This window comes from Equus asinus, chromosome 22, assembly GCF_041296235.1.
Source record: "Equus asinus isolate D_3611 breed Donkey chromosome 22, EquAss-T2T_v2, whole genome shotgun sequence".
In the NCBI taxonomy this organism is placed as follows: domain Eukaryota; kingdom Metazoa; phylum Chordata; class Mammalia; order Perissodactyla; family Equidae; genus Equus; species Equus asinus.
The window spans coordinates 11,599,814-11,622,937 of NC_091811.1; the positions used below are offsets into that span (position 1 = coordinate 11,599,814).

Sequence of the window (23,124 nt, forward strand, 5' to 3'; positions counted from 1 at the left end):
GTTCTCTTCTCTCCACATCCTCTCCAACACTTGCAATTTCCTGTCTTGTTAATTATAGCCATTCTGATGAGCATGAGGTGATATCTCACTGTAGTTTTGATTTGCTTTTCCCTGATAGTTAATGATGTTGAACATCTTTTCATGTGCCTGTTGGCCATCTGTATATCTTCTTTGGAGAAATGTCTGTTCAGATCTTTTGCCCATTTTTTTAATTGGGTTGTTAGATTTTCTGTTGTTGGGATGTATGAGTTCTTTGTATATTTTGGATATTAATCCCTCATCAGATATATGGTTTGCAGATATCTTCTCTCAATTGTTAGGTTGTCTTTTCATTTTGTTGGTGGTTTCCTTTGCTGTGCAGACGCCTTTTAGTTTGATGTAGTCCCATTTGTTTATTTTTTCTATTGTTTCTCTTCCCCAGTCAGACATGGTACTTGAACATATGCTATTAAGACTGATGTCGAAGGGTGTACTGCCTGTGTTTTCTTCTGGAAGTTTTGGTGCCAGCCTGGTCGTGTAGTGGTTAAGTTTGGTGCACTCTGCTTCGGTGGCCCAGCTTTGTGGGTTTGGATCCCAGGCACAGACCTGCAGCACTCATCAAGCCATGCTGTGGTGGTGACCCACATACAAAACAGAGGGAGCCTGGCAACAGATGTTAGCTCAGAGTGAATCTTCCTCACCAGAATAAAAAGAAGTTTAATGGTTTCAGATTTTACATTCAATCAAGTCTTTGATCCATTCTGAGTTAATTTTTGTGTATGGTGTAAGATAATGGTCTACTTTCATTCTTTTGCATGTGGCTGTCCAGCTTTCCCAACGCCATTTATTGAAGAGACTTCCCTTTCTCCATTGTATGTTCTTCACTCCTTTGTCAAAAATTAGCTGTCCATAGATGTGCGGGTTTACTTCTGGGCTCTCAGTTCTGTTCCATTGATATCTGTGTGCCTGTTTTTGTGCCAGTACCATGCTCTTTTGGTTACTATGGCTTTGTAGTATATTTTGAAATCAGGGAGTGTGATACCTCCAGCTTTGTTCTTTTTTCTTAGGATTCCTTTGGCTAGTCAGAGTCTTTTGTTGTTCCCTATAAATTTTAGGATTCTTTGTTCTATTTCTGTGAAAAATGTCATTGGGGTTCTGATAGAGATTACATTGAATCTGTAGATTGTTTTAGGAAGTATGGACATTTTAACTATGTTAATTTTTCCAATCCAAGAGCACAGACTATCTTTCCATTTCTTTGTGTCTTCAATGAAATTGTCAAATTTGACTGTTTTTGCCCTACAAAATGACCATTTCGTTTGGTTCAACCTAATATTGTGTGTAAATATACACATGGGCAAATATGTATTAAAATAGGATTATTCCATTGAGACTGTTCTACAGAAACTTTTGTTCAGTATATTTGGGCATCTCTCTATGTGGATACACACACAGAGTGGGCACAGTCTTTTTTTTTTTTTTAAGGTTATGAATGTTAACATCTTTGTGAAATTACAGTTGTACATCATTATTAGTCATGTTGTAGGTACACCACTTCACCCCTAGTGCCCTCCCCCCACCCCCCTTTCCCCTGGGAACCACTGATCAGTTCTCTTTGTCCATATGTTAACTACTCCCTATGAGTGGAGTCATACAGAGTTCGTCTTTCTCTGTCTGGCTTATGTCACTCAACATAATACCCTCAAGGTCTATCCATGTTGTTGTGAATGGGACGACTTTGTCCTTTTTTATGGCTGAGTAGTATTCCATTGTATATATATACCACATCTTCTTTATCCAGTCATCAGTTGCTGGGCACTTAGGTTGCTTCCACGTCTTGGCTATTGTGAATAATGCTGCGATGAACATATGGGTGCACGGAACTTTTGGAATTGCTGATTTCAGGTTCTTAGGATAGATACCCAGTAGTGGGATGGCTGGGTCATAAGGTATTTCTATTCTTAACTTTTTGAGGAATCTCCATACTGTTTTCCATAGTGGCTGCACCAGTTTGCATTCCCACCAACAGTGTATAAGGGTTCCCTTTTCTCCACAGCCTCTGCAACATTTGTCACTCTTGGTTTTGGATATTTGGGGGCACAGTCTTTTTAACTCAATCCCCAGTTGGCTGTTGTCTGATCAGTTATTTGTGATGTTTGTGCCATATGGAAGTTTTAATCTTTTGTGTAATTGTCAAATATACATTCTTTGTCTTTCTGTATACACATTTTACAGGAGCTCTTTCTCTGTGGATGATTGGTCTTACCTGTCCATTGAAGCCATGTGGCCTATGGAGAGAACTGGCCTGGGTGTCCCTTTCCTCCCAGACCTTATTTTCTTATCCACTGAGTCAGAATGAACACAGTACACTGCCTACTTCTCAGCACACTTGTGAAACAAGAGAGAATCAGTGAATGTTCCAGCACCCTTGCACGCTGAAGGAATGGGTTGGGACTTTTGTTGTTGGAAGGAATCGTGACAGTGGCCATATTAGTGGTCATAGGAATAATAAACAGATGCCCTGAAAAGGTCCAGGTATACTTTATTAGCTAAGTTATTTTTGTACAAAACTCACTAATATAGGTATTTACTGAAAAGGAGTTCATAAACCAGACGGTCCTGTATGCCTGATCAGTGGGGTCTTCCTATCAGTGAGCTTGGGGTGGGAGAGTTGAACTCTGAAGTTGGAGGGTCGATCCTGGGGAGCTTGTTGCCTTGGCAAGTCTCCGTCTGGAGGACTCTCCATGGGCGGCTCCCGGGGTTGCTGCCCCAGTTCCGTGCTGAGGAGAAAGCAGCAGCCCAGGGTGAGCGTGCTTGGGGTGGGCCAGGTGAGCTGGGCCGCCATAGCTGGAGCGCCTGTGAGCCAGGGCCCAGGATGGCTTCCTTGACGCTTTCCTGAGGGCGCCCAGAGTGGGAGTCCCTGCCGGGACCAGCTGCCTACCCTGTGTTTGTGTGTCCTCTTCTAGGCTGCTGACTTGGGACACCTGCAAGCCAGAGGGAGTGGAAACGCCCCAAGGCTGCCTGTGCCATGGATTCTAAGGTCAGACAGTGCACTTCTGGAGGAATGCTGTGGGGGGGGCAGTGAAGGTGGCTGGGGCCAGCTTCTTGGCGTATGTGCTCCCAGTGTGGACCCAGCCTGATCCCTATTTGACAGAGCCGCAGAGAGGAGCCTCACCTTCGCTTACTGGAGCTCAGCAAAGAAGAACACCAGAGCGCTCTCGTCTCCTCGTCCTCTCCCTCCCACACCTTGTGTCAGGGCGCTTGCTGCGGGGCAAGGAGGCTTTCTGATTCAAGACTCTTTAAAAGCTGTAGAGTTCTTGGGAGAGGTCACCCAGCAGTCATAGGCCACTCCCCGGCCTTCAGCAGGCTGGCACCCAAACTGTGCCTTGTCCGCACTTACTTTTGAACAGGCTTGGAAGAGAAAATTGAGGCATATCTGATCAAAAGCTCTTCATTCATTGGCTTACTCTCTAGTCTTTCTCCTTCCCTCCTTTGCCGAGTTCTGTGAAGTCTTCGCGGCGACCAGCACCAGGGGCTCCTCCTTGTCCACCCCAAATATTTGTTCTCACCAGCCATTGTGGGCATCTACAAAAGTCTAAGGATTTGGCGGTTAGTAAACTCAGTGGCCCACAGTTTGTGAATCCCTGAACATAGCAGCACCTGGCTCCTGGAAGGTTCTCAGTATGTACTTGTTGAAATCCTTCTAAAAGGTGGGAAGCACGTGGCTTTCAGTTTGTTGGCTGGAGGCCCTAAGACATCGCAGGCTCCGGAGAGAGGTTAGTTGCTTGAACAGAAGAGATTTGGGGAGCTCCCCTTGTCCTGATAAAGGCCTGTTAATGTCCAAAACACTCTTCTGTTGGCGCCATTTAAACCTGCCCATTGTTGTCCCTTCCACCTCGCAGCTGTTGTCTCCTCTCCCCTATTCTTCAGACGTCTGCGACTTACAGTGTCACGGCCACCTTGGCCTTGTGGAGCACACTGACTGTAGGGGTGGTTCCTCCTACATTGTCCCACTTCTCCTACCAGCCTTCAGTACCAGAAGGTGGGTGACGTTACTCCTAGTGTTTTTCCTTCAAGGTGAGGAAACTGAGACGCACTCGTTGCCCAGTGTCCCACAGAGTTGGGGTTCACAGTCACATACTGAGCAATTTCCTCTTACATTTCAGGGTTTGGCCGCCCCCGCCCCCCGCCATCAGAATTTCATCCTGTTGTAGATTTTTCTTTAATTTTTTTCCAGTTTTTTAAAATTGTGGTAAAATATACAGATCACAGATTTTACCATTTAACCTTTTTTAAGTGTTCAATCCAGTGGCGTTAAATACACTCACATTGTTGTACCACCACCATCCATCTCCAGAACTTGTTCATCTTTCCACCGGAAACTGTCCCCATTAAACACCAGCTCCCATCCCCCACTCCTCCCAGCCCTGCTCTGCTTCCTGTCTCTGAATTGGATTCCTTGAGGTCCCTCGTAGAAATGGATCAGACCCATTTGTCCTTTGTGCCTGGCTTGTTTCACTTAGCATAATGTCTTGGGTTTGTTTTTTTTTTAGTTTTTATGGTCCTATTCATCCATATTGTAGCATTCTTCTTTGACTTTTTTGATATTTAGAAAATAAGTGACATTGGTTTGGGGATTTTTTGGGTTTTTTTTTTTTTACCCTGTTTGTTTGGTGCTCTTTTCGCCAGGATTGGGCACCAGGATTATTCTAATTTATCAAACACATTGGATAGCTTTCCATGTTTTTCTTTGCACTGGAACTGATTTTATAGCATGAGAGTTATTTTTGCCTCCTTTAGATCAGTTTTGTAATATATCCAGCAAGATTTTCTAAGTGTTGATCATTTCTCTTAATGTATTTTTTTTCCTGTGATCTAAAAGGATAAACAACTATCAAATCTTTCATGTTCTGAGACATCCACTTCAACTTTTATCACTAGAAGGATCAAAAAAAGGTCATAGTTCCATACTTGGCTTGTCACAAGCTCTGTTTGTTCTTGGAATTAAATACTATCAGTCTTCTGAGCCTCTTACCCATTTTGTGGCACTGTCCTGCCTGTTCTTGACATGCTCATCAAAACAGTCAGTCTAGACTATTTTCCAGCCGACTGGTACTGAACGTTTGACGTCACAGGTTATCTATTCAGGGCTTCTGGACCTGTGTTCCTCTAACATGAAATTCTTTCCTTTCCCTCCCTGCCAACTCTATTCTTTTTATTTTATGTGGGAAAGGCAAAGATCACTGAACTTATATTGATAACCTGGTCTGGCATAGTTGGTGGCAACCACTGCTCTGCTTCCAGACTTTGGACCCCTGTGTACCAACCTCTGCATCAAAAGGTGGCCTCGGGCAAAGGCTGCCTACGTTAGTTCCTCCGGCTGCTGTAACAACATACTACAAACTGGGCATTTTCCCCTCACACTTCTGGAGGCCAGGAGTCTGACATCGAGGTGTCAGCAGCGTTGGCTCCTTCTGGGGCTTCTGAAGGAGAATCTGTCCCATGCCTCTCTCCGCTCCTGGTGGCTGCCAGCAGTCCTTGACTTTTAACACAGCGCTCCAGCGTCAGCCCCGTCTTCACGTGGTGTTGTCCTTGTGTGTCTGTGTGTAAATCCTCCTCTCCTTCTTCTTATAAAGAAACCAGTCATTGGATTTAGGGTCTGCCCTAATCTGGTAGGACCTGATCTCAGCTTGAGTACATCTGCGGAGCCCCTATTTCCAAATGAGGGCCCTTTCATAGATACTTAGGGTTAGTCCTGAACATTTCTTTTTGGGGCACACAGTTTAACCCACAACACTGCCCCAGGTCTCCTTTCTTCTCTTCTAACCAGGATACCGCTTGAAGCAGGAGTGAAGCATGTTCTTGAGTTTCCAAGCTGCTTTATCCACCTGGCCTCACTGTAACGATTTGATCCAGTAGAGTTTTTACATAACATTTTTCCTTTTTTAGGAGTAATTTTGGAGAAGTCTGAATAGCAATACATAAGCAACTTATTTTATGCATTTTATTTATTTAAAACAATTTGCCCTCTAAAAACCGTCCTCTAAAAGCTTTCTGATTAATAAAAAATATTAAGGACCTAGAAGATAGAAATAAATTTTACTTACACCTTCATCTTCTTATACTGACCTGTTATGGCCCAGCATGTCTGTTTTGCATTTATCTGGGCAGATCTCGGTATCCCTAGCCTTCCAGATTATTTCCTCTTTCATCCTAGGTCTTTGCTTGTTCTGAGCACACGTGGCTGCTGATGCTACAGGTACTCACCTTTGTTTGTCAGGAATCCTGTCCCAAATGCAGTGTGCACACCAGGGATGTCCCTCCTGGCTCCAGAACACAGATGCTGAACAGGGCTAGTGCTGCTCCTGGGCCGCAGAGCTGACAGGGCCTGAGCACACCAGCCCCTCGGCTGGAGCAGGAACCATCCTCGCGCCTCTTTGGGTTTTGGTTCAGGGGCATACCCACCTGAAGTAAACCAAGCCTGCCCAGAGGCAGATGTTATCTGTGGTCACTACTACCCAGTATTTATTGAAAGTCTGCTGTTTGCACAATGTAATCCTGGGCCCACAAAGGAGACTTTTGAAAAGAAAGAGCTTCTAAGTGCTGGATGCATAGCTAGGAAAGGTGGGCTTAAGTCGGTAAGATATGTCAGACTTGGCAAAAGCATATGGATACAAGGATGGCATCTAAATGATGATGCTTGCTTGGCTTCCCTAACAGCCTTTGGAGCTTCCTACCCTGAAAGGAAGCTCACTCCAGCTGCATGTTGTCAGGATGTCAAGCAGATGGTGCTGGATTGGAGCTTTCTCTTTGGCATCCACAGGTGGCATTGCTCAAAGTGGGCACTGCACACTTGGCCTCTCCCACTTGCAGTAGTCCTTGTGCCCACAGGGTTATTCAGATCTCTTAGGCCAGTGAGGCTATTTCAGGCCTGGCTGTACCTGGAGCCCTCTGCCAGCTCAGCCGCAGTGAGGGCCTCTGGCTGGACCAGGTTCCCACAGGTCTCCCTGACTCCCCTTTCATCTTAGGTCAGCAATGGTTCAGGCCTCCAGGATGAGCACATCACACACTTGCTGGTCTTTAGCTTCCTCCAAAACTGCTCCAAATGTCATTTCTACAAAGAGCTGGAGGTGTTGGGCCATGAACTGCCCATGCAAGCTTACCTGTGGGAGGACCATGACGAGCTGCAGACAGATGGCAACCGGTGCAGCCACTTCGTGGCAAGAGCGGAGGCAGGTAGGCATCTGGCCCAGCCTCCTCTCCTCCACATCTGGGCTTTGCTGTAACCAGTAACATTTAGGGAACCTAAGTGCTGGAAGGGACCTGTGGGCTCTGTCTCCACCTCCACGCTTTCCGTCTCCTGTCCCTGTTGGTGTCACAGGTTGTTTGGTCTATGCTTGATTACTCCAGGGGGCAGGTGTAGCTGAATTTCCAGTCATTGGAAATCCACTCAGTTTCTTTCTAATGATTCTTTGCATCTGTATAGCACCTTACACTTTTATATATATTATGGCTTGTAATTATCTACCAGATAACTGGGGCATTGAACTATTCTGAACCTCATTTCCAGATGAGGAAATGGCGGCCCAGACAAGGGTAAACAACAAGCCCCAAATCAAACAACGAAGGGCACAGCTGAGCCGAGACTGGGGCCAGGCCTCTTTCCTCGGGGCCGGACCCAGTCGTGCTCCCACTGCCTGGTGCTGCATCACAGTTTCCAGACTTTCTTCACCCTTTCCTCACAGTTGTGCTGTCCTCCCAACCTCAGTTTTCACTCCTCTCGGCCACTGGCGCTGCCTCCACTGACGGAGGCCGCCCTGAGCTGACGGCTGAGGGAGCGAGGCTGGGGAGCGTGTTGAGGTTCAGCCAGTCCCAGATTTGGGCCTGGAGCAGTGGTTCTCAGTAGTGTGCACACTGGAGTTCCATGAGGAACTTTTGCAGAATGCATAGACCCTGGGCCCTGCTCCAGCTGCCTGACCCAGCATGGTCTAGGATGGAGACTCCCCAGGTGTTTCTGATGGACACCCTGGTTAGAATCACTGCCCTGAAAGCCCAGGGTGACTCTGAGGACCTAGGCTCGGGCCTCTCAACCCAGTGAGCAGGACTGAAGCCCCGAAAGCAAAGACCAGGATGAGGACGAGAGTTTTATCCTGGGTAAGTAAGAAGCCAGAGGGAAACTGCAAGAACAGAGAAAAGTATAGGATTTAGTGGGAGAAATAATAAAAGCCAGCATTCATTGAATACTTACTAGGCACTGGGTACAGGGTCCATTCATTTACTCATTCATTCATTCATGCAGTTGTTTATTGAGCACCTACTGTGTGCCTTGCATTGTTTTTGGGTGCTGCGTATTTGCTAGTAAACAAAACATTGAAAAATCAGAGCCCTTGTGAAGCTTACATTCTGGTGAGGGAGGCAGACAAAGAACACAGGCAGGTAAAATGTATGATACAGTAGTGAGTGTCAAGGAAGGAAAAGGGAAGGCGGAGGAGGCGGGTGTGTGGCTGTGAAGTGGGGGTGTTAATCTTGGACAAAGTGGCGTTTGAGTAGACCATAAGGAAGGCAGAGAAGGAGCCGTGCTCTCCGGGGAGGCCAGTGCAGCCGGAGAAGAGGGAGAAGGGGCAAGTAGGGAGAGTTTCTGTTAGAGGGGCTGGCGCAGATCATCCAGGGCGTTCTAGGTCACAGTGAAGACATCAGATTTTACTGAGACAGGACTTGGGAGAGGAGGTGGGTGCCCTGTGAAGCAGGTGGGGAGGATGTGGCAGGGTCTGTGGCTAGGGAATGGAGAAGGCGGGGCTCCTCACTCATCTGACTGCAGAGCTCTGACTGTACAGGCTGACATCTGTTAAAGGATGGAGTTTAGAGCTGGCAGCCATAAAGGCTGCTGTCGTGTTCCTGCCTCAGCTGCCTGTAGTCATGGATGCCCAGCATCACTGATCCTTTTTGTGGGCAGATGTAGAACCCGTACTCCTGGAGAGGCCTGCTTCTTCAGGCCAGTCTTCTGCTCACTCAGGCCCTTTCCTTTCTCAGACCCACTCAAGCCCTCTGCCCGTGCTCCCCTGAACTACAGATCCCCAGGTCTTCACACTGTCGCCCCAGGAGAGGAAAGCAAATGCTCAGCTGGGACCGCCATGGTGTGCTCGGAAACAGGAGCCAGCCTTGTTCTAAAGCAGAATCCCATCCTTTTTCTGTATAGGGTGGCGTGGGATGAGGGTGTCCACCAGGGCGATTGTCTGAATCTGCTTTTTCTCTGCTGCCCCTGCCTGAACATTCAGATTCTGAGAGTCAAGAGGAAATAATCCAGCATATCGCCAGGCAACTTGCCCAAATAGGGGACAGGATGGACGACAGCATCCACCCAAGGCTGGTGAATAACCTGGCAATGCAGTTTATGAATGTGAACCTGTCGGAGGAAGTAAGTGAGAAAGTCCGCCAGTGCCTTATCTGGGTCAGTGAGGGCTTTTTCAGTTGTCAGTTGAACTAACAAGGTCTGTCCTCTGTCTTCTGTCAGACCGACCAATGTCCAGTGAGGTGACTCAATTCATGACTGTCTACAAAAGAATTGGAAATAGAATCCTAGCATGGTTAATTGTCTTTCAAAAGAATTAAGTTACTTGACATTTAGGAAACCTGAACCTAAAGTCAGAGTCAAGAGTTTGGGGATAAAAGCCACCAAAAAGATTAACAAAATGTATGTGACTCTTCCAGAAATAACTTATTCTTTCTTCAGTTATAGGGAGTTGAATACAAATGCCAATAGAGAACTTTATGTTACTTACCCAAGTGTGACAAGAAAAGTGACATTTTAGCCTACTCCTTTTGACTTCATGGATATACTCAATCTACAGATACTTACAGAGCTTCTGCCATTTGCTAGACTCGGGGGGGGGATACAGGGAAAGGTCTAAGGCACCCTTCCTGAGAGGTCTAAGGTGTCCTTCCTGAGGAAATTTAGTGGGAGAGGGAAGTAATCCAAAGCTGTCAAATGTATTCCTGCAAGAGTTCAGAGGAGAGAAAGCTTCCATTCTTTTGACTCTCAGCTGAAAATGCAGGTGCCCTTCACTACCTAGAAACCTATTCATCCTCCAGTGTTCAGCCAGCTTGTCTCCTGCCTCCAGGAAGGCTTGTCCCCACCCTAGTGATCTCTCCCTGTCTGACGTTCTCCAGCAACTGTCATAGCATATATAAACATCTAGTGATATTTTGCCTTGGGCCCTCTCCCACAATGTTAACTTAATTTTGCACATGGTTCAGTGAGGTCCTTTCAGGTCTAATTGTCCACAGTATGCCTCTCCCATGTAGGTGGGAATGTCACATGTAGCCCCCTTCATTCTCCTCCCTTTAGCGAGGTCTATGCCAGTAAGATAGGCATGGGATGTCTTGGGTAGTTCAATAATTCCTGATTTTAAGGGCCTTAGAGGCAGAGGATGCCTAGCGCTAATGGGAAGACATGATGCTCTCTAAACACGTGTGTGGTTAATGAGCATCCCACTCTGGGAGTGATCTCAGCCTTCCCTTTCCATTGCTGTTCAAAATGAAATTGTTTCTCCTTTTCTCCTCCAACCTCCTTAGCTATTTAATAAGTGTGTCCCTCTAAATGAAAGCATGCTTCTTCATACTGAACAGTGGAGGACTGTTTCCCCTCCAGAGGGAAGAATGCTAGTGGGTTTCGTGTGCCCCTTCTTTTCACCCCTGTGCAGGACAGAAGACAGTGCCTTACTTCTGCGCTGGAGCAGGTCATGCAGACTTATCCTAAAGACATGGAGAAGGAGAAGACCATGCTGATGTTGTCCATGCTGTTGGCCAAAAAGGTGGCCAATCACACACCGTCTTTGCTCCGTGACGTCTTTCGCACAACAGTGAACTTTATTAACCAGAACCTACTCACCTATGTGAGGAACTTAGTCAGAAATGTAAGAACCGGTGATGTCAGTTCCTTGGCATTTCACTAAATCCTCTTGATTGCTGTCTGCTCCCCACACTCGTTTCCCTCCAAGGTCTGGAGACCCAGCAGAGCCCTCCCCTGCCGGGCTTCTTTCACCTCCTCTCCCCCTGCTTCTGGCGACCAAACCACAAAGAAGCTGTTAGAGACCTTTCTGCTCAGGTGGAAAGGCTTGGTTTGGTTTCATGAGCAAGAAAGTTATGTGGCAGAAGCTGGTAATGAACACTTAATGTCCTTTCGAGATTTATCAGCTTTATTTGTAAGACCTGCTGCTATCAGAGGGGTGGTGAAGGCTCCCTTCGTCCTGTTGATGGAACCGTAAGAGTATGGATGGATGTGGAGAGCAGGAAAGGCAGGGGCAGGAGGGCCCAAGCTCAGCCTCCTCTGTGCTCTCAACTCCACCTTGTGACAGAAATAAGGATAATTTAAATTAAAAAACATGCTTACCAAAGAGGATGATGGAAAGAGAGAGATCAAGAGGAATAGTCAAAAGGGGGAAAACTACCTAAAATCTTCCCCAGAAAACATCTGTCCCATAACCAGGATATTAAGTCACAGTTCTTCATGCTGCTGCCTGAGAAGGGCCACCCACTCCTCTAAGTCTGGTGCTTCAGTTCGTAAACCCAACTGGAAGTTAAGTGGATTATCGGATCTATAAATTTGCAAATGTTAGTGAATGTTTGGGATTTTCTATGTCAGAAGCATTACTCAGGCATCTCGGCCTCTTAGTATTTACTGATAAGCCTTAAAAGCATTCTCTAGCTGCTGTGGTCTTCAGTTACACAGGCATTTTAAAACGGGAGAAGGAGTTTCAGTCTCAAGTCTGGTGTTAAACCAAGCCGGCTTGTTGGAAGGAGCCTGAGAAAGTTCTGGACAGCTTTCACCAGCGCCATCTCAAGGGGGAGTAAGTGGGCAAGACTTCAGCAGTAGTTTGTATTAACAACTTACCAGACACTGAAGGGCAGAGCAGAACCTCGATGCCTCCGATCACTAAGAAGCCTCTTGGCACCGTAAGTGGCTCAGAGGTGTGCACACCCAGGTCACAGCACCTTGAGAGCCTGTGTTTTGCAGTTCTCATGTAGCGAAGGAGGCTGCAGGGACGTGAGGATGACAGGGCTCCAGAGAGTGTGTTTTTGCATAAACCCCAGCTTCACCTCTCTTGATTGTGGCACTAGAGTTCTTAAGTACTGAGTCCTGGTTTGTGAATGAGACTAATTCGGGCTGTTTTTGCTTTCTTGCTCTAGGAGATGGATTGAATGGATGCAAAAGCGTAACTGGTTAAAACCTCATATGGTGACAGCAGTATAGCTGCCTTCAACAGAGACGGAGCCATTGCCATTTAAACAAGGTTCTTAGACAAGATAGGCACGAGATAATAGCTATTTATTTCTATTTTAAAGATGATTTCTAAGCTGGTGACCCATTTAGGAATCTCTATATTAATATAATGAAAACGTCAACTTGCACATATTTGAATGAGTTTTCATACCATCTTCTAAATCTGTCTACACACTGTGCCTTTATCTTCGGCCGTATAGGTCCCCACATGAAAATTAAATTTAAAAGCAGATTGTAAGGCAGAAGAAAAAAACCACAATGTTTTTTTGTTAAAAAAAAAAATAAGGGGCCAGCCCAGTGGTGCAGCAGAGTTCGCATGTTCCACTTTGGCGGCCCAGGGTTCTCTGGTTCGGATCCCGGGTGCGGACCTATGCACCGCTTGTCAAGCCATGCTGTGGCAGCCATCCTACATAAAATAGAGGAAGATGGGCATGGATGTTAGCTCAGGGTCAGTCTTCCTCAGCAAAAAGAGGAGGATTAGCAGCAGATATTAGCTCAGGGCTAATCTTCCTCAAAAAACCCCCAAAAAACAAAACAATAAAACAAAACAAAACAAAAACAAAAAATCTTTACTGTTTATTAAAGTGCAACCTTGGGCATGATCTTAGAGTAGGCAGTGTTGTGTCTGAGGAGAGCAAGGATTGGAGAAGGAATGCACATACCCCTTACAAATGAAAAATTCCTCTCAAAATACTAAGGAGGTAATAGTGTTCCTGTTTGAAAATCAAATAGCACAAGAGCTTCTGGACTACAGTTTTGTACTCAAACAATGGAGAAATCAGGCCTCAAAACATGTGTTTGACTTTTTTCAACTTGATTTCCTTTTATTTGAGTCAAGAAGAACCATAGGTTTGGAGGCCTATATCAACCACAGTTTTCAAAATCAGGCACCTTTTCTCTTTCCAAGAAGTGAAGGCTTTGATAAAAATGTTAAGTTGAGGGGCTGGCCCCGTGGCTGAGTGGTTAAGTTTGCACGCTCCGCTGCCGGCGGCCCAGTGTTTAGTTGGTTCGAATCCTGGGCGCAGACATGGCACTGCTTATCAAACCACGCTGAGGCAGCGTCCCACATGCCACAACTAGAAGGACCCACGACGAAGAATATACAACTGTGTACCAGGGGGCTTTGGGGAGAAAAAGGAAAAAATAAAATCTTTAAAAAAAAAAAATGTTAAGTTGATAGAGTACCAGAAGCTTCTGCATACCTGTGGGGAATGTCTGTTAATAATCTTATGTTTTCATTTTCCAGTCATACCCCTCAGCTCATCCATGCCTAAGAAGCTGCATCTGGAGAGAACAGGTGTTTAGGCACAAAAGAAAGAGGAAAGAACAGTTAAGGCTTTTAAAAATTCAACAGTTGAGGTGGTTCCCTTTCCTAGGGACACAGTCAGATACCTATAACAAAAGTAGGTCTCTTAGGTAGTGCCAGAATAAACCAGGGAGAGCTTAATGTTTAGAAACAGTGCAACACTGGTCTGTCGTTCTCAGCGAAGAGCGTTTCCTGGGATTCTGTTTAAAAGTATGGTGGTGGATGCTGGGTCCACACCACACACATTCCCTTTATTCTAACAGTAATGCCCTTGTTACTATGAACATGATGCTCTGGAGAAGCATATGAACAAGAGTAATGAAGTACTAATAAAATACTTTGTTGTTACCAAACACTTTTCCGTCCTTGAGAGTTTAAATTCATCAGGAAAGAAAAATAACTACATTGTTCAGCATTACATATACCAGGGCTGTGTCTCAATCTGCTGTCTGCAGTATGCTGCAGATACTCAACGCAAACAGATGTTGCCGTGCAGTGCAAAGACCACCATTTGGAAATAAACCCTCCAGTAACACTATTGTTATGAATGTTTGAGAGTGGACTTTTTTTTTTTAAGAATTTGCATCACAGTGGAAATAAGTTGATGTACGCATAAACACACACACACACACTCTCATCCATACATAAACATCAGTCAATACAATCAGAGTCTCACTAGGGGAGAGATTTTCTTCCGGAAGAAGCAATTATAGTAGTCAACTCTAAATTACTGGGAGAGAAAAGAGCTCTACAACAGCAAATACTTCTGGACTATATACTTTTAATCTTTCACAGCATCTTTACCTTCTACTGTTCTGCTTAAATTACTACAGTAGGCAACTGTTTTAATGTAATGTACACATTTTAGTGTAAATGTTTCCAGACCAAGTTAGATAAGATACACTTTGAGTCAGCAAGATTATCACCTCTGACCCAAGTCAGCATTATAAAATGATTCCACTGTATCAAAAATGTTCTGCTTGTGAGCATATCTTAGCCATAACTCAGGCACAGCTTGGAAGTTGACAGATTTTACACTGGTAACACAATCCTTGCGTATTTAATTGGGAAGTGGCTAATTCAGAGAATATGTTTCATCCTGTTTTTTTAACTTTTGAATTAAGTGACGGACATTCCTTGGTAAAAGATAAAAAGTTTTCTTCTCAAAAGATGCTTGGCATATCTGAAAGTCTGGTGGAATATTTATTTGGTGTATTCAGGAGTTCAAATCATTCCTGACCTCAGCTCTTAAGATCCAGCATTACCTGCTGAGATGTTCAGGGCTGCCTTTCAGGATCATGGCCCCACAGCCTGTTTTTATTTTCAAAAACTGTCATTAGCTGTGCTGACTTGGGAACTTGAATGTGGAGTGTCCTTTGGATATTGTGATCATGTTTTCAGAACCGAAGTCAAATCAAGTATGTACTTAAGAAGACTAGAAGATTATCTGAAATGACCCCTCCTAAATCAAGGGCATAAGGTTACCATATGAATAGAAAGATGAGTCTGTTGGTTAACTTGAAATCTCATTTTATTGCAACCTCCAATGTGTTCTCCCCCCCCCCCCACACACACACTGCTTCTCACAGAAAGCACAATTCATAGATTTTAATCTTGTTCCTTTCCCCTGATGAAGAGTAGATTGGCCAAAAGGCAGGTAACAGGAGAGAAAAGGAGCCAGAATAACTCACAGTAATAAATTGAGCAAATCAGAGCTGTAGCAAGTAGAGTTAATGGAACTTCATACAGAAAAAGGAAATATATGCTGCTTAAGTGAAATGCTTGTGGTAACCTAGTTACCAAAATTACCACTTAATTCCAGTAATTCTAAGATGAAAGCATTAGAACCAATAATAAATTGACTCAGTCAAGGAATGAGTTAGGTAGAAAGAGGCACTTTTAATCTGAAGGGCGAAAGAAATGGAAGACTATGGTAGCAGGAAAAGTACAGGTCTAGGAGAAAAATTCTCTGTTCCTTTCGTGCTGGCCAAGGACTAGTCTATATAATACAATTCTCTTGCTAGAAATTATCAGGAACCACCGAATCATTCCAGACTGTAACAGGTAAGGTTGTATCTCTCCTTCCTTTTATTCAAACCAGGGAAGGCAGCAACAAACTAGTAATTTTAAAATGTCAAAATTTTTGTTCTAAATAGTGCACTAATTAACCAATTTCTTCTTAGTGGTGCAAAGAACACTCACTGAAATGAGCAATATCACTATAAAATTTCCCCTTAGGAGAGGTGAGACCAGGGCAAGAATCACCTGGAGCCAGCTGCTACTTTTTTAACTTATTACAAGGCCTTGCAAATATCCCTGAGAACAATTCCAACCTGAGCTTACAATGAAGCAGCTGCCTGGCTAGGGCTCTTGCAGTGTAAACACAAACATGTGGAGGACCCTGATGGTTTTAATTCACAGGAACATGGCAAGCCAGGTAGAGGTTAAGTAGTCTTGTGGAAAGAAAGGGAAGAGGAGATATATTAGTATTTTAGTAACATGAGTTTCCAACTCACCATGGAGCTCCATCTATGAGGTAACTAAAAAATAGTGACTGAATTTCAAGAAATTGGTATTCTACAGCCAAGGCTACTATTAACTTTACATTCCCTAGTATACATAGAATAGAATGGAAGGTTTTTACCGGGAAGTCACCTAGTGTCAGCTTCTGAGCCTGTGGCTGTGCTGGGTCAACCCTCCTGTTTGAGCTGGCGACTTCTGAGTGTTGAGAGGCCAAGCAATGTCTAGAGGTATCCCGCACTTTGCAACCCATGGCCTAGGCGGGGGGAAGGAGCTGACCTGGAAAGGTGCCGTGGTGCTCCCCGCAATCATTGTAATGGTTCCCGTGTCAGATTGCCTCACCCTTGCTTACAAGCAGAAATACTTATCTAACACATTAACTAAGAAAGCTAACGGAAGATCTATACCAGTGATAACCATAAGGCATTCAATATTTAGAGGGAAAACATCCGGTCTAACTAGAAGTTGGGAACAACGCTGGACCTAAGCTTCACTCTTAGTTTCTCTAGTAGAACATGCTCAATATTTAGACCAGCCTGCAGGTACCTTTGTACAAGTTAGGAAAAGGCTCCCCTTCTTCCAGGACACACACCATGGTGAGCACAGGCTGCCCTGGTGCAGTATACAATTGGCACAACTGTTTGCAGAGCCTGCTGATACTTCTTTGCAGGGTCACAAAAATGGTAAAAACTGGAAGCAGCACTAGACTTGGAGTCAGAAAAATTTAAATCATTGCTGGATTACACTAGAAGACTTCAGAAAGGTTATTAAACTCTCATTAGGTTTGCTTGATCTGTAAAATGGGAATAAAACAACTGTGCATAACTATTAGAACACAGGGTGAAATAAGGTATGTGAGGGCATTGGAACAATCTCTGGCATATTACATTTGTTAAAATTATAATTACCACACATTTTTTAGGAAAAGGATATTCTAATATGGAAAAAAAATATGCACCGTAAACTCAAACCTATGTCACAGCTGAAGCTCCTCAGTGATGAATGGTATAACAGGAGCTCATCACTAATGGCTGATCTTGGTCCTCCAGAGAAGACGAAACATTTTTCTGGCATCAGGTGTGTTGCTGAGACTTTAAATGAGATAATGTTTGTGAGGGAATTGGTTCAGAGACTAGAGGCTGTTTCTGTAAGTGATCAGATAGCCGACAGGCCCTCTTAACAAACTATGATTACCACCTCCTCAAATTCTTTGAAACATAAGTTTGTGTAAGAAGACATAAGAAATTGAGAGAAAAAAAGGAAAAGGGAAAAATTCTTAGCTATAATACCTTTTATTTCTATAAAACATCTCAAAGTAATTTAAAAATTCTCTGGGTACGACATTTGTTCACATGTCATGCCATTAGGGAAAAAGGCAAGGAGTAGGCATTACTCATGTATCACCAGAGGAAATTAGCAAAAAGGCTGAGGAAATTAATTTCCACAGGAAATTAAGAGTAGTTGTGGTTCAAAAACACCACGTCTCTGAGTTCACTGTTTATTCCCCCTAGGACAAACCTAGGTAGCGGCTGCATTTGATATTAGAGATGGGACAGAAACACAGGTGAGAGGAGGTGTCAAGGATGCCTTTGGGTGGTGAATGTGACCTGATGGTCAATGCTTATGTTTATCTAGAAAGCTCTCTAGAGGCCAGTGATAATCATGAGAGTCCCCCTAAGGCACACTGTAGATACTGACTGATTTCTGGGCCCAGCACTGTTATTCTAATACAGAGAAGACAAATTGGCATTCTTTAATTCTGATATTTTTCTCAAGAAACCTTCTTTGGCTTTTTGCCAAGTGATCAGAAATCATTACATTCAATAGAGCAGTTAAGACAAGTTCTAGAGAATTTTCTAACAAAAACTTTTCCTCAACATGGAGCCCACCCAGTGGTACAGCGGTTAAGTTCATGCACTCTGCTTTGGTGGCATGGGGTTTGCCGGTTTGGATCCCAGGTGCAGACCTACACAGCACTTATCAAGCCAAGCTGTGGCAGGCGTCCCACATACAAAATAGAGAAAGATGGGCATGGATGTTAGCTCAGGGCCAGTCTTCTTCAACAAAAAGAGGTGGATTGGCAGCAGATGTTAGCTCAGGGCTAATCTTCTGAGGAGGCGGGGACACAACTTCTCTTCAATAGTTCAAAGAGTGAGGAATGATAAATAGGGTGATGTTCTTAATTCTGCATTTGAGTTCCATAAGCAAGTTGGATTTATTCTGAATCTTCCCTTTACCTTAAGTGTAGATGTGATGTAAATCGGGGCAAGAAGGAATGGCCTCCTACCAGCCCCCATCAAAAAGGGGGAGGGATGTTTGAGAAATAATCTTTTTAAATTTAACAGCAAAGAATAGGAGCTGCTGTACGAAGCAGTCCTTATTAGGGTATTCCCTTCCACTGCCAGAGGCAGAGGATAAGGAAGTGAAGAAAGAAGGGGGACACTGACACATCCTTTTACTCAGGAACTAACAACGGTTCAATCCCGAGAAAGCCAATGGAAAAGAATATCTACCTACCATTACCTAGCAAAATGCAACTGGCCAAATCACTTTGGGTTAATGTTCAACAGACGGGAAAATAAAGCAGCATGCAGCAGCATCATATCACATGTCTTATTCTTTCCTTTTGTGGAGAACACAGACCCAAATATCCTAAGCCACAGATCTCCTTTTAGCAGCTCAGAAACGAACCTGGTTTCCATTAATGCTTAAATGTGTTCAGCCAATGGGTTTGAGAATCCAGAGTTTAAAAACTGTGAATACTGGGAGGAAAATATTTTATTATAAAAGGGGAAAAAAAATCAAGGTAACTCACCCTATGCACACACAAACATAACCAATTAGAATACAGAGTAATTGAATGCAACTGTCAGAGCCCAAGGAGGAAAAAGCTTTACTTCACTCATCTCATTTCTCCCCTCACCCCTAGCTGTATTAATCAAGGCAGATCAAAACCCTTAAAAACATCACGCCCTGAATGAAACGCTAAAACTCAGAACATGAAAATACACTGCGTGACAAAGCTGAACACACACATCAACACACTGCAGATCTTTTCTTAACCAACTTTTAAATAGTACTGCTTCAGGGAGAAGATTTAATTTTAAAAAATAAATTTCAAAAAGAAAGCACATTTAAAACATCAAGTTTTGGTGATCACGGTAGGTAAAGTAATTTTATTACAAATTTCAGGATCTAAAAAGTAATTTGTTACATTTACTAAGATAAATCTGAGATGATTTGTATCAAGCATGTGTGTCCTGCACAGTAACACTGTGATCATCAGGCGTGAAAGGACACAGTCCCACCCACACTTTAGGGAAGGGATTGGCCAGATGAAAGAAAATTATGCTGATTCTCAACTAACACATACTGATTAGGATCATTTTGGTTTATCACTCTGGCATTTGGACTGAAGAGTTCAGCAAAGAACCCTTCATTCTTGAACTCTGAAAGCCAACTAGAATCTCTAGGATAGCCTAGAGAAATTCAAGCTTCTCTTTTCTTTTCACTTCAATGATATTTAGGAGACTTTCTGTATTTAATATGAATTATGATTCAATTGGCCTATAAGCCCAAGTATGAAAATCCTTACCACATGGCAAGAGACCAAAGAAGAGCTAGCTGACCAGTAAGAAAACTGAGGCCAGATACTGGGAAAACACACTGGCCCAGGATATACAGTGACCATCCTGCAACAGAGATGCTGCTGGGAAGTAACCATAAGCTCAGTAGGGTGGCCATAGACAAAAGGGCCAGAAGAGACCTCAATAGTCATCTAAGCCACTCTGCTTCTGAACGAGACAAATCTCACTAGCCAGTTACTGGCCCTTGCACTCACAGGCAGGGAACCCTAGATCTCTTTTATTTTATATTTATGTTTTTAAAGATTACTAAAGGCAACATCTTTACAAGGTGGAGCTGTAGGAAGCATCAAGGACTTGATGGGTGCAGAGCAAGGACTGTCCCCTGGGATCGTAGAAGGAACCTGGGGTTGAAGAGAAGCTGCAGTACCTGAGATGCAGCTGAGACATAAGGGGAGCGCACCCTCACACTACAGGACTAAGAAGGCGGGGAAGGAAAGAAGAGCCAAAAAGGAATGGCTGTGAAACACAGCATGTTCATCAGGAAAGATGAAATTCCAAGGGCAGGAACAAGTCCCTAGCTGAGGAGCCCACAGCTAAGTTCTCTTGCCTGGTAATTTCTACCCCAGATTCTCCTAAATTAACCCTCTCTCTGTAAAGATGTGTTTTTCAAGGGGAACAATTTTACCCCCAGGGGACATTTGGCAATGTCAGGAGACATTTTTAGTTGTCACAACTGAGGGAAGGGTGCTACTGGGCTTTAGTGGGCAGACACCACGGATGTTGCTAAACATTCTATAGTGCACGGGACAGCCTCCTACAATAAAGAATGTTCAAGATGTCATTAATGCCAAGGTTGAGAAACCCTCTTCTAGAGAGAGTACTTTACTCATAAGATTCTGAATCTAGCACAAGCCAAAGCCCTTGGAACTTACAATCAGACAAACATGAACACCCTCTGCCTTAAGCCCTAATACGTGGACCAATCCACTGCCTTCTTGAGCAGAAGTCCCCAATTATCCCACAGTGTTCCACAAATGTCCAATCAGCTGCTGGCAGTTCAAATTCAGTCAATACGACTAAAACCTTACATCCTTTTTGTCTTCTTTCTCTTCCAAAAAATCTGCTATTTCTTTCTCAGCGCCAGTGCTACCCCAACTGCCACTGCCAGGATGGCAACAGCGGCAGCCCCTCCAAACAGCAGTATAGCCTTGCCCTCAGACAGTGGGATGGCCTTCTCTTCTCTGGCAGAGGAGAACACTTCCGTAAGACTCTGCTTCCTGACACTTCTCTCCTCTTCACTCAGCAGTGTTTTCGTGGGCTCCAGAGCAGGGATCACCTGCTCCTCCAGTTTAATAGGTTCAACTGTGGCTGCTTTCAGCTCTTCTTCATCAAGTTCTACAAAAACAGATGTAGCAGGGCTGACTTTCTCGACCGCAATCATTTCTGTGTCGGGTTCCCTCGGCTCCAGCAAGGAAGTGGCAGTGATATGTGGAAGCGAGGGAGCTGGGGCTTCAGGAAATGCCTCTTGCAGCTCCCTGCTTGGCAAGACCACAGACGCCACAGCAGCCTCTTCCACACCCTCAGGTATTTCTTCCTTCTCCACATGCACAATGTCAGAATTAGAAGAGTTGTTCTCACTCTTCTCTCCAGCTCCATTGCTATCTAAGCTTTTGACTTCTTCAGGATCCATTGCGATCTGCTGCCAGGACTCAGGACCTAGGGACACTGGTAGGCTTTCTGTGTGCCAACTCTGGCTGGCTGACAGTGAAACAGGTAAGCTCTCTGACTGCCAAGAAGTTGTCACAGTTGGAGACTCTGGAGGACTAACTTGTCCAGAGTTGTCACTGGGCAGGATATAAATGTCATTGCTATCTTCTGCAACAGTTCCAGGGTATTCCTCCTCCTCTGACTCAAGATTAAACACAGTGCCCTAGAAAAGAAGGAGAGTCAATATAAAGAATGGCAAATATATTTAAAATAATTATAAATCTGGAAAAAAATTCTTTCTTCAACTGAAGTTCTAGGAATAAATACATTGTGTAAATCTATGTAGTTTCTGGATTGAACACATTTACCTGTAGACCAATGCAGAGGAAGAATTTTAACAAGATGGTCCTCTGACCAGTCTCCTTGAAGTTAAAAAATCAAAAAGTTAATTTATACTGAATTTATATATATTCAATGCAATAATTAATGCCAAACAGCAGAGAAAACAAAGGCAAGAACCTTGTTCTCAAGGACTTCATCTCTTAGTAGGGCAATGCTATACCATAGTCCAAGGACTATTAAGAGTTCAGATGGGAAATGACTTCTTTTGGTAGAGGCTGGAAAGGGCAGGTACATGACTGAAAGCTAATGAGGGAACCAGCATTTATACTGGACATCTGAAAAATGCCTAAGGTTCCATGGTGAAAAGCCATGTAGAAGACACACTATCATCAAAAGCATAGAATATAAAAAAGGGGAATAGCAAGTAGCCCAGTTTAAGTAATGCACAGTGTCCATGAAGAAGAATGGAAAATTCACTTAGGACAGGACCATGGAGGAACCCGAGAGAGCAAAGAAACATGGACTTTATTCAACAGGAAATGGTTAGTCAATGAAGTCTCCGAGCTACAACATAATAATGAGAGCTTCACTTTCCAATTACTCTGATAGCAGTGGCAGGACCGAGAGACACTAGAAATGGAAGCTTCTTGATTCTCTCTTTGACAAGAGTCTACACAAAAGCAGCAATAACAAATAGTGTCAGTCTCCATGTTCACATTTCACAGTTTAGTTTAACAGGACCCATTGTGTGTTTATTGCCTATGAGGGTGCTGTGTTAGGCACCAGGGTATAAGGAAGAATGAGACCCAATTCTTTTTCTTAAAAAATTCACTTTCTCGATGTGAAGACTGACATATGAATAACTAATTTCAGTATGATACAGTAATCTTTAAGATAGGAGTATGCACGGGGTGCTGGGGAACTCAGAGGCTAAGACATGATTAGAAAGGCAGGAAGAGAACTAATGGAGTGTAATGTCACAGACGTCTACAGAAAGTTTTACAGAAAGTCTGGATTACACTCAGAAATGCTACAGAAAGTCTCAGCAAGATATGTAAAGCAAATTAATTCCTACTTTATTTTGTGATTATGGCTGCTATTTATATGAAGCCATATAAAATATAATTTTACTCTTTAATCAAGACCAACAACTCTCTGTGTATACTAAGGCTCTAACATAAATCAGGAGTCCTTCTATCAGCCCCACAAAAAGGACACGAGAAATACAACTGAAAACATCACATGGTCATAATGTCAACATTCTAAACTGCCCCGCATTTTAGCCCCTCAACCCTTGCTTCAGGCTCCTTCAGAAGAGGTCTTGGCAGGCATCAGGGGCAGCCCATGAATGGAATACAAGTAGAGAGGCAAAACATTACAGTAATTACAAATACAATGTCTGT

At 43.9% G+C, this 23,124-nt stretch overlaps 2 protein-coding genes across 9 annotated transcripts in view; one reads left to right on the plus strand and one right to left on the minus strand.

The window, feature by feature from the left end:
- Positions 1–13,918, plus strand: part of BID (BH3 interacting domain death agonist) — a 28,854-nt gene extending 14,936 nt beyond the window's left edge. For 4 of the 8 annotated variants that reach the window (XM_014854177.3, XM_044756191.2, XM_044756192.2 and 1 more), the window contains exons 2-6: positions 2,946–3,019; positions 7,008–7,215; positions 9,255–9,394; positions 10,680–10,892; positions 12,166–13,918. In XM_014854177.3, coding sequence (XP_014709663.1) covers positions 3,008–3,019; positions 7,008–7,215; positions 9,255–9,394; positions 10,680–10,892; positions 12,166–12,177 — 585 coding nt within the window. In that variant the 5' untranslated portion in view covers positions 2,946–3,007 and the 3' untranslated portion in view covers positions 12,178–13,918. The remainder of the gene's footprint in view (positions 1–2,945; positions 3,020–7,007; positions 7,216–9,254; positions 9,395–10,679; positions 10,893–12,165) is intronic. The other 4 variants (XM_070495003.1, XM_070495001.1, XM_070495000.1 and 1 more) reach the window with 1 other exon arrangement.
- Positions 13,919–19,232: 5,314 nt separating this feature from the next.
- Positions 19,233–23,124, minus strand: part of BCL2L13 (BCL2 like 13) — an 88,961-nt gene continuing 85,069 nt past the window's right edge. The window contains 1 exon segment of the mRNA XM_044756190.2: positions 19,233–21,602. Within this exon segment, the coding sequence (XP_044612125.1) occupies positions 20,796–21,602 (807 nt within the window). The 3' untranslated portion in view covers positions 19,233–20,795.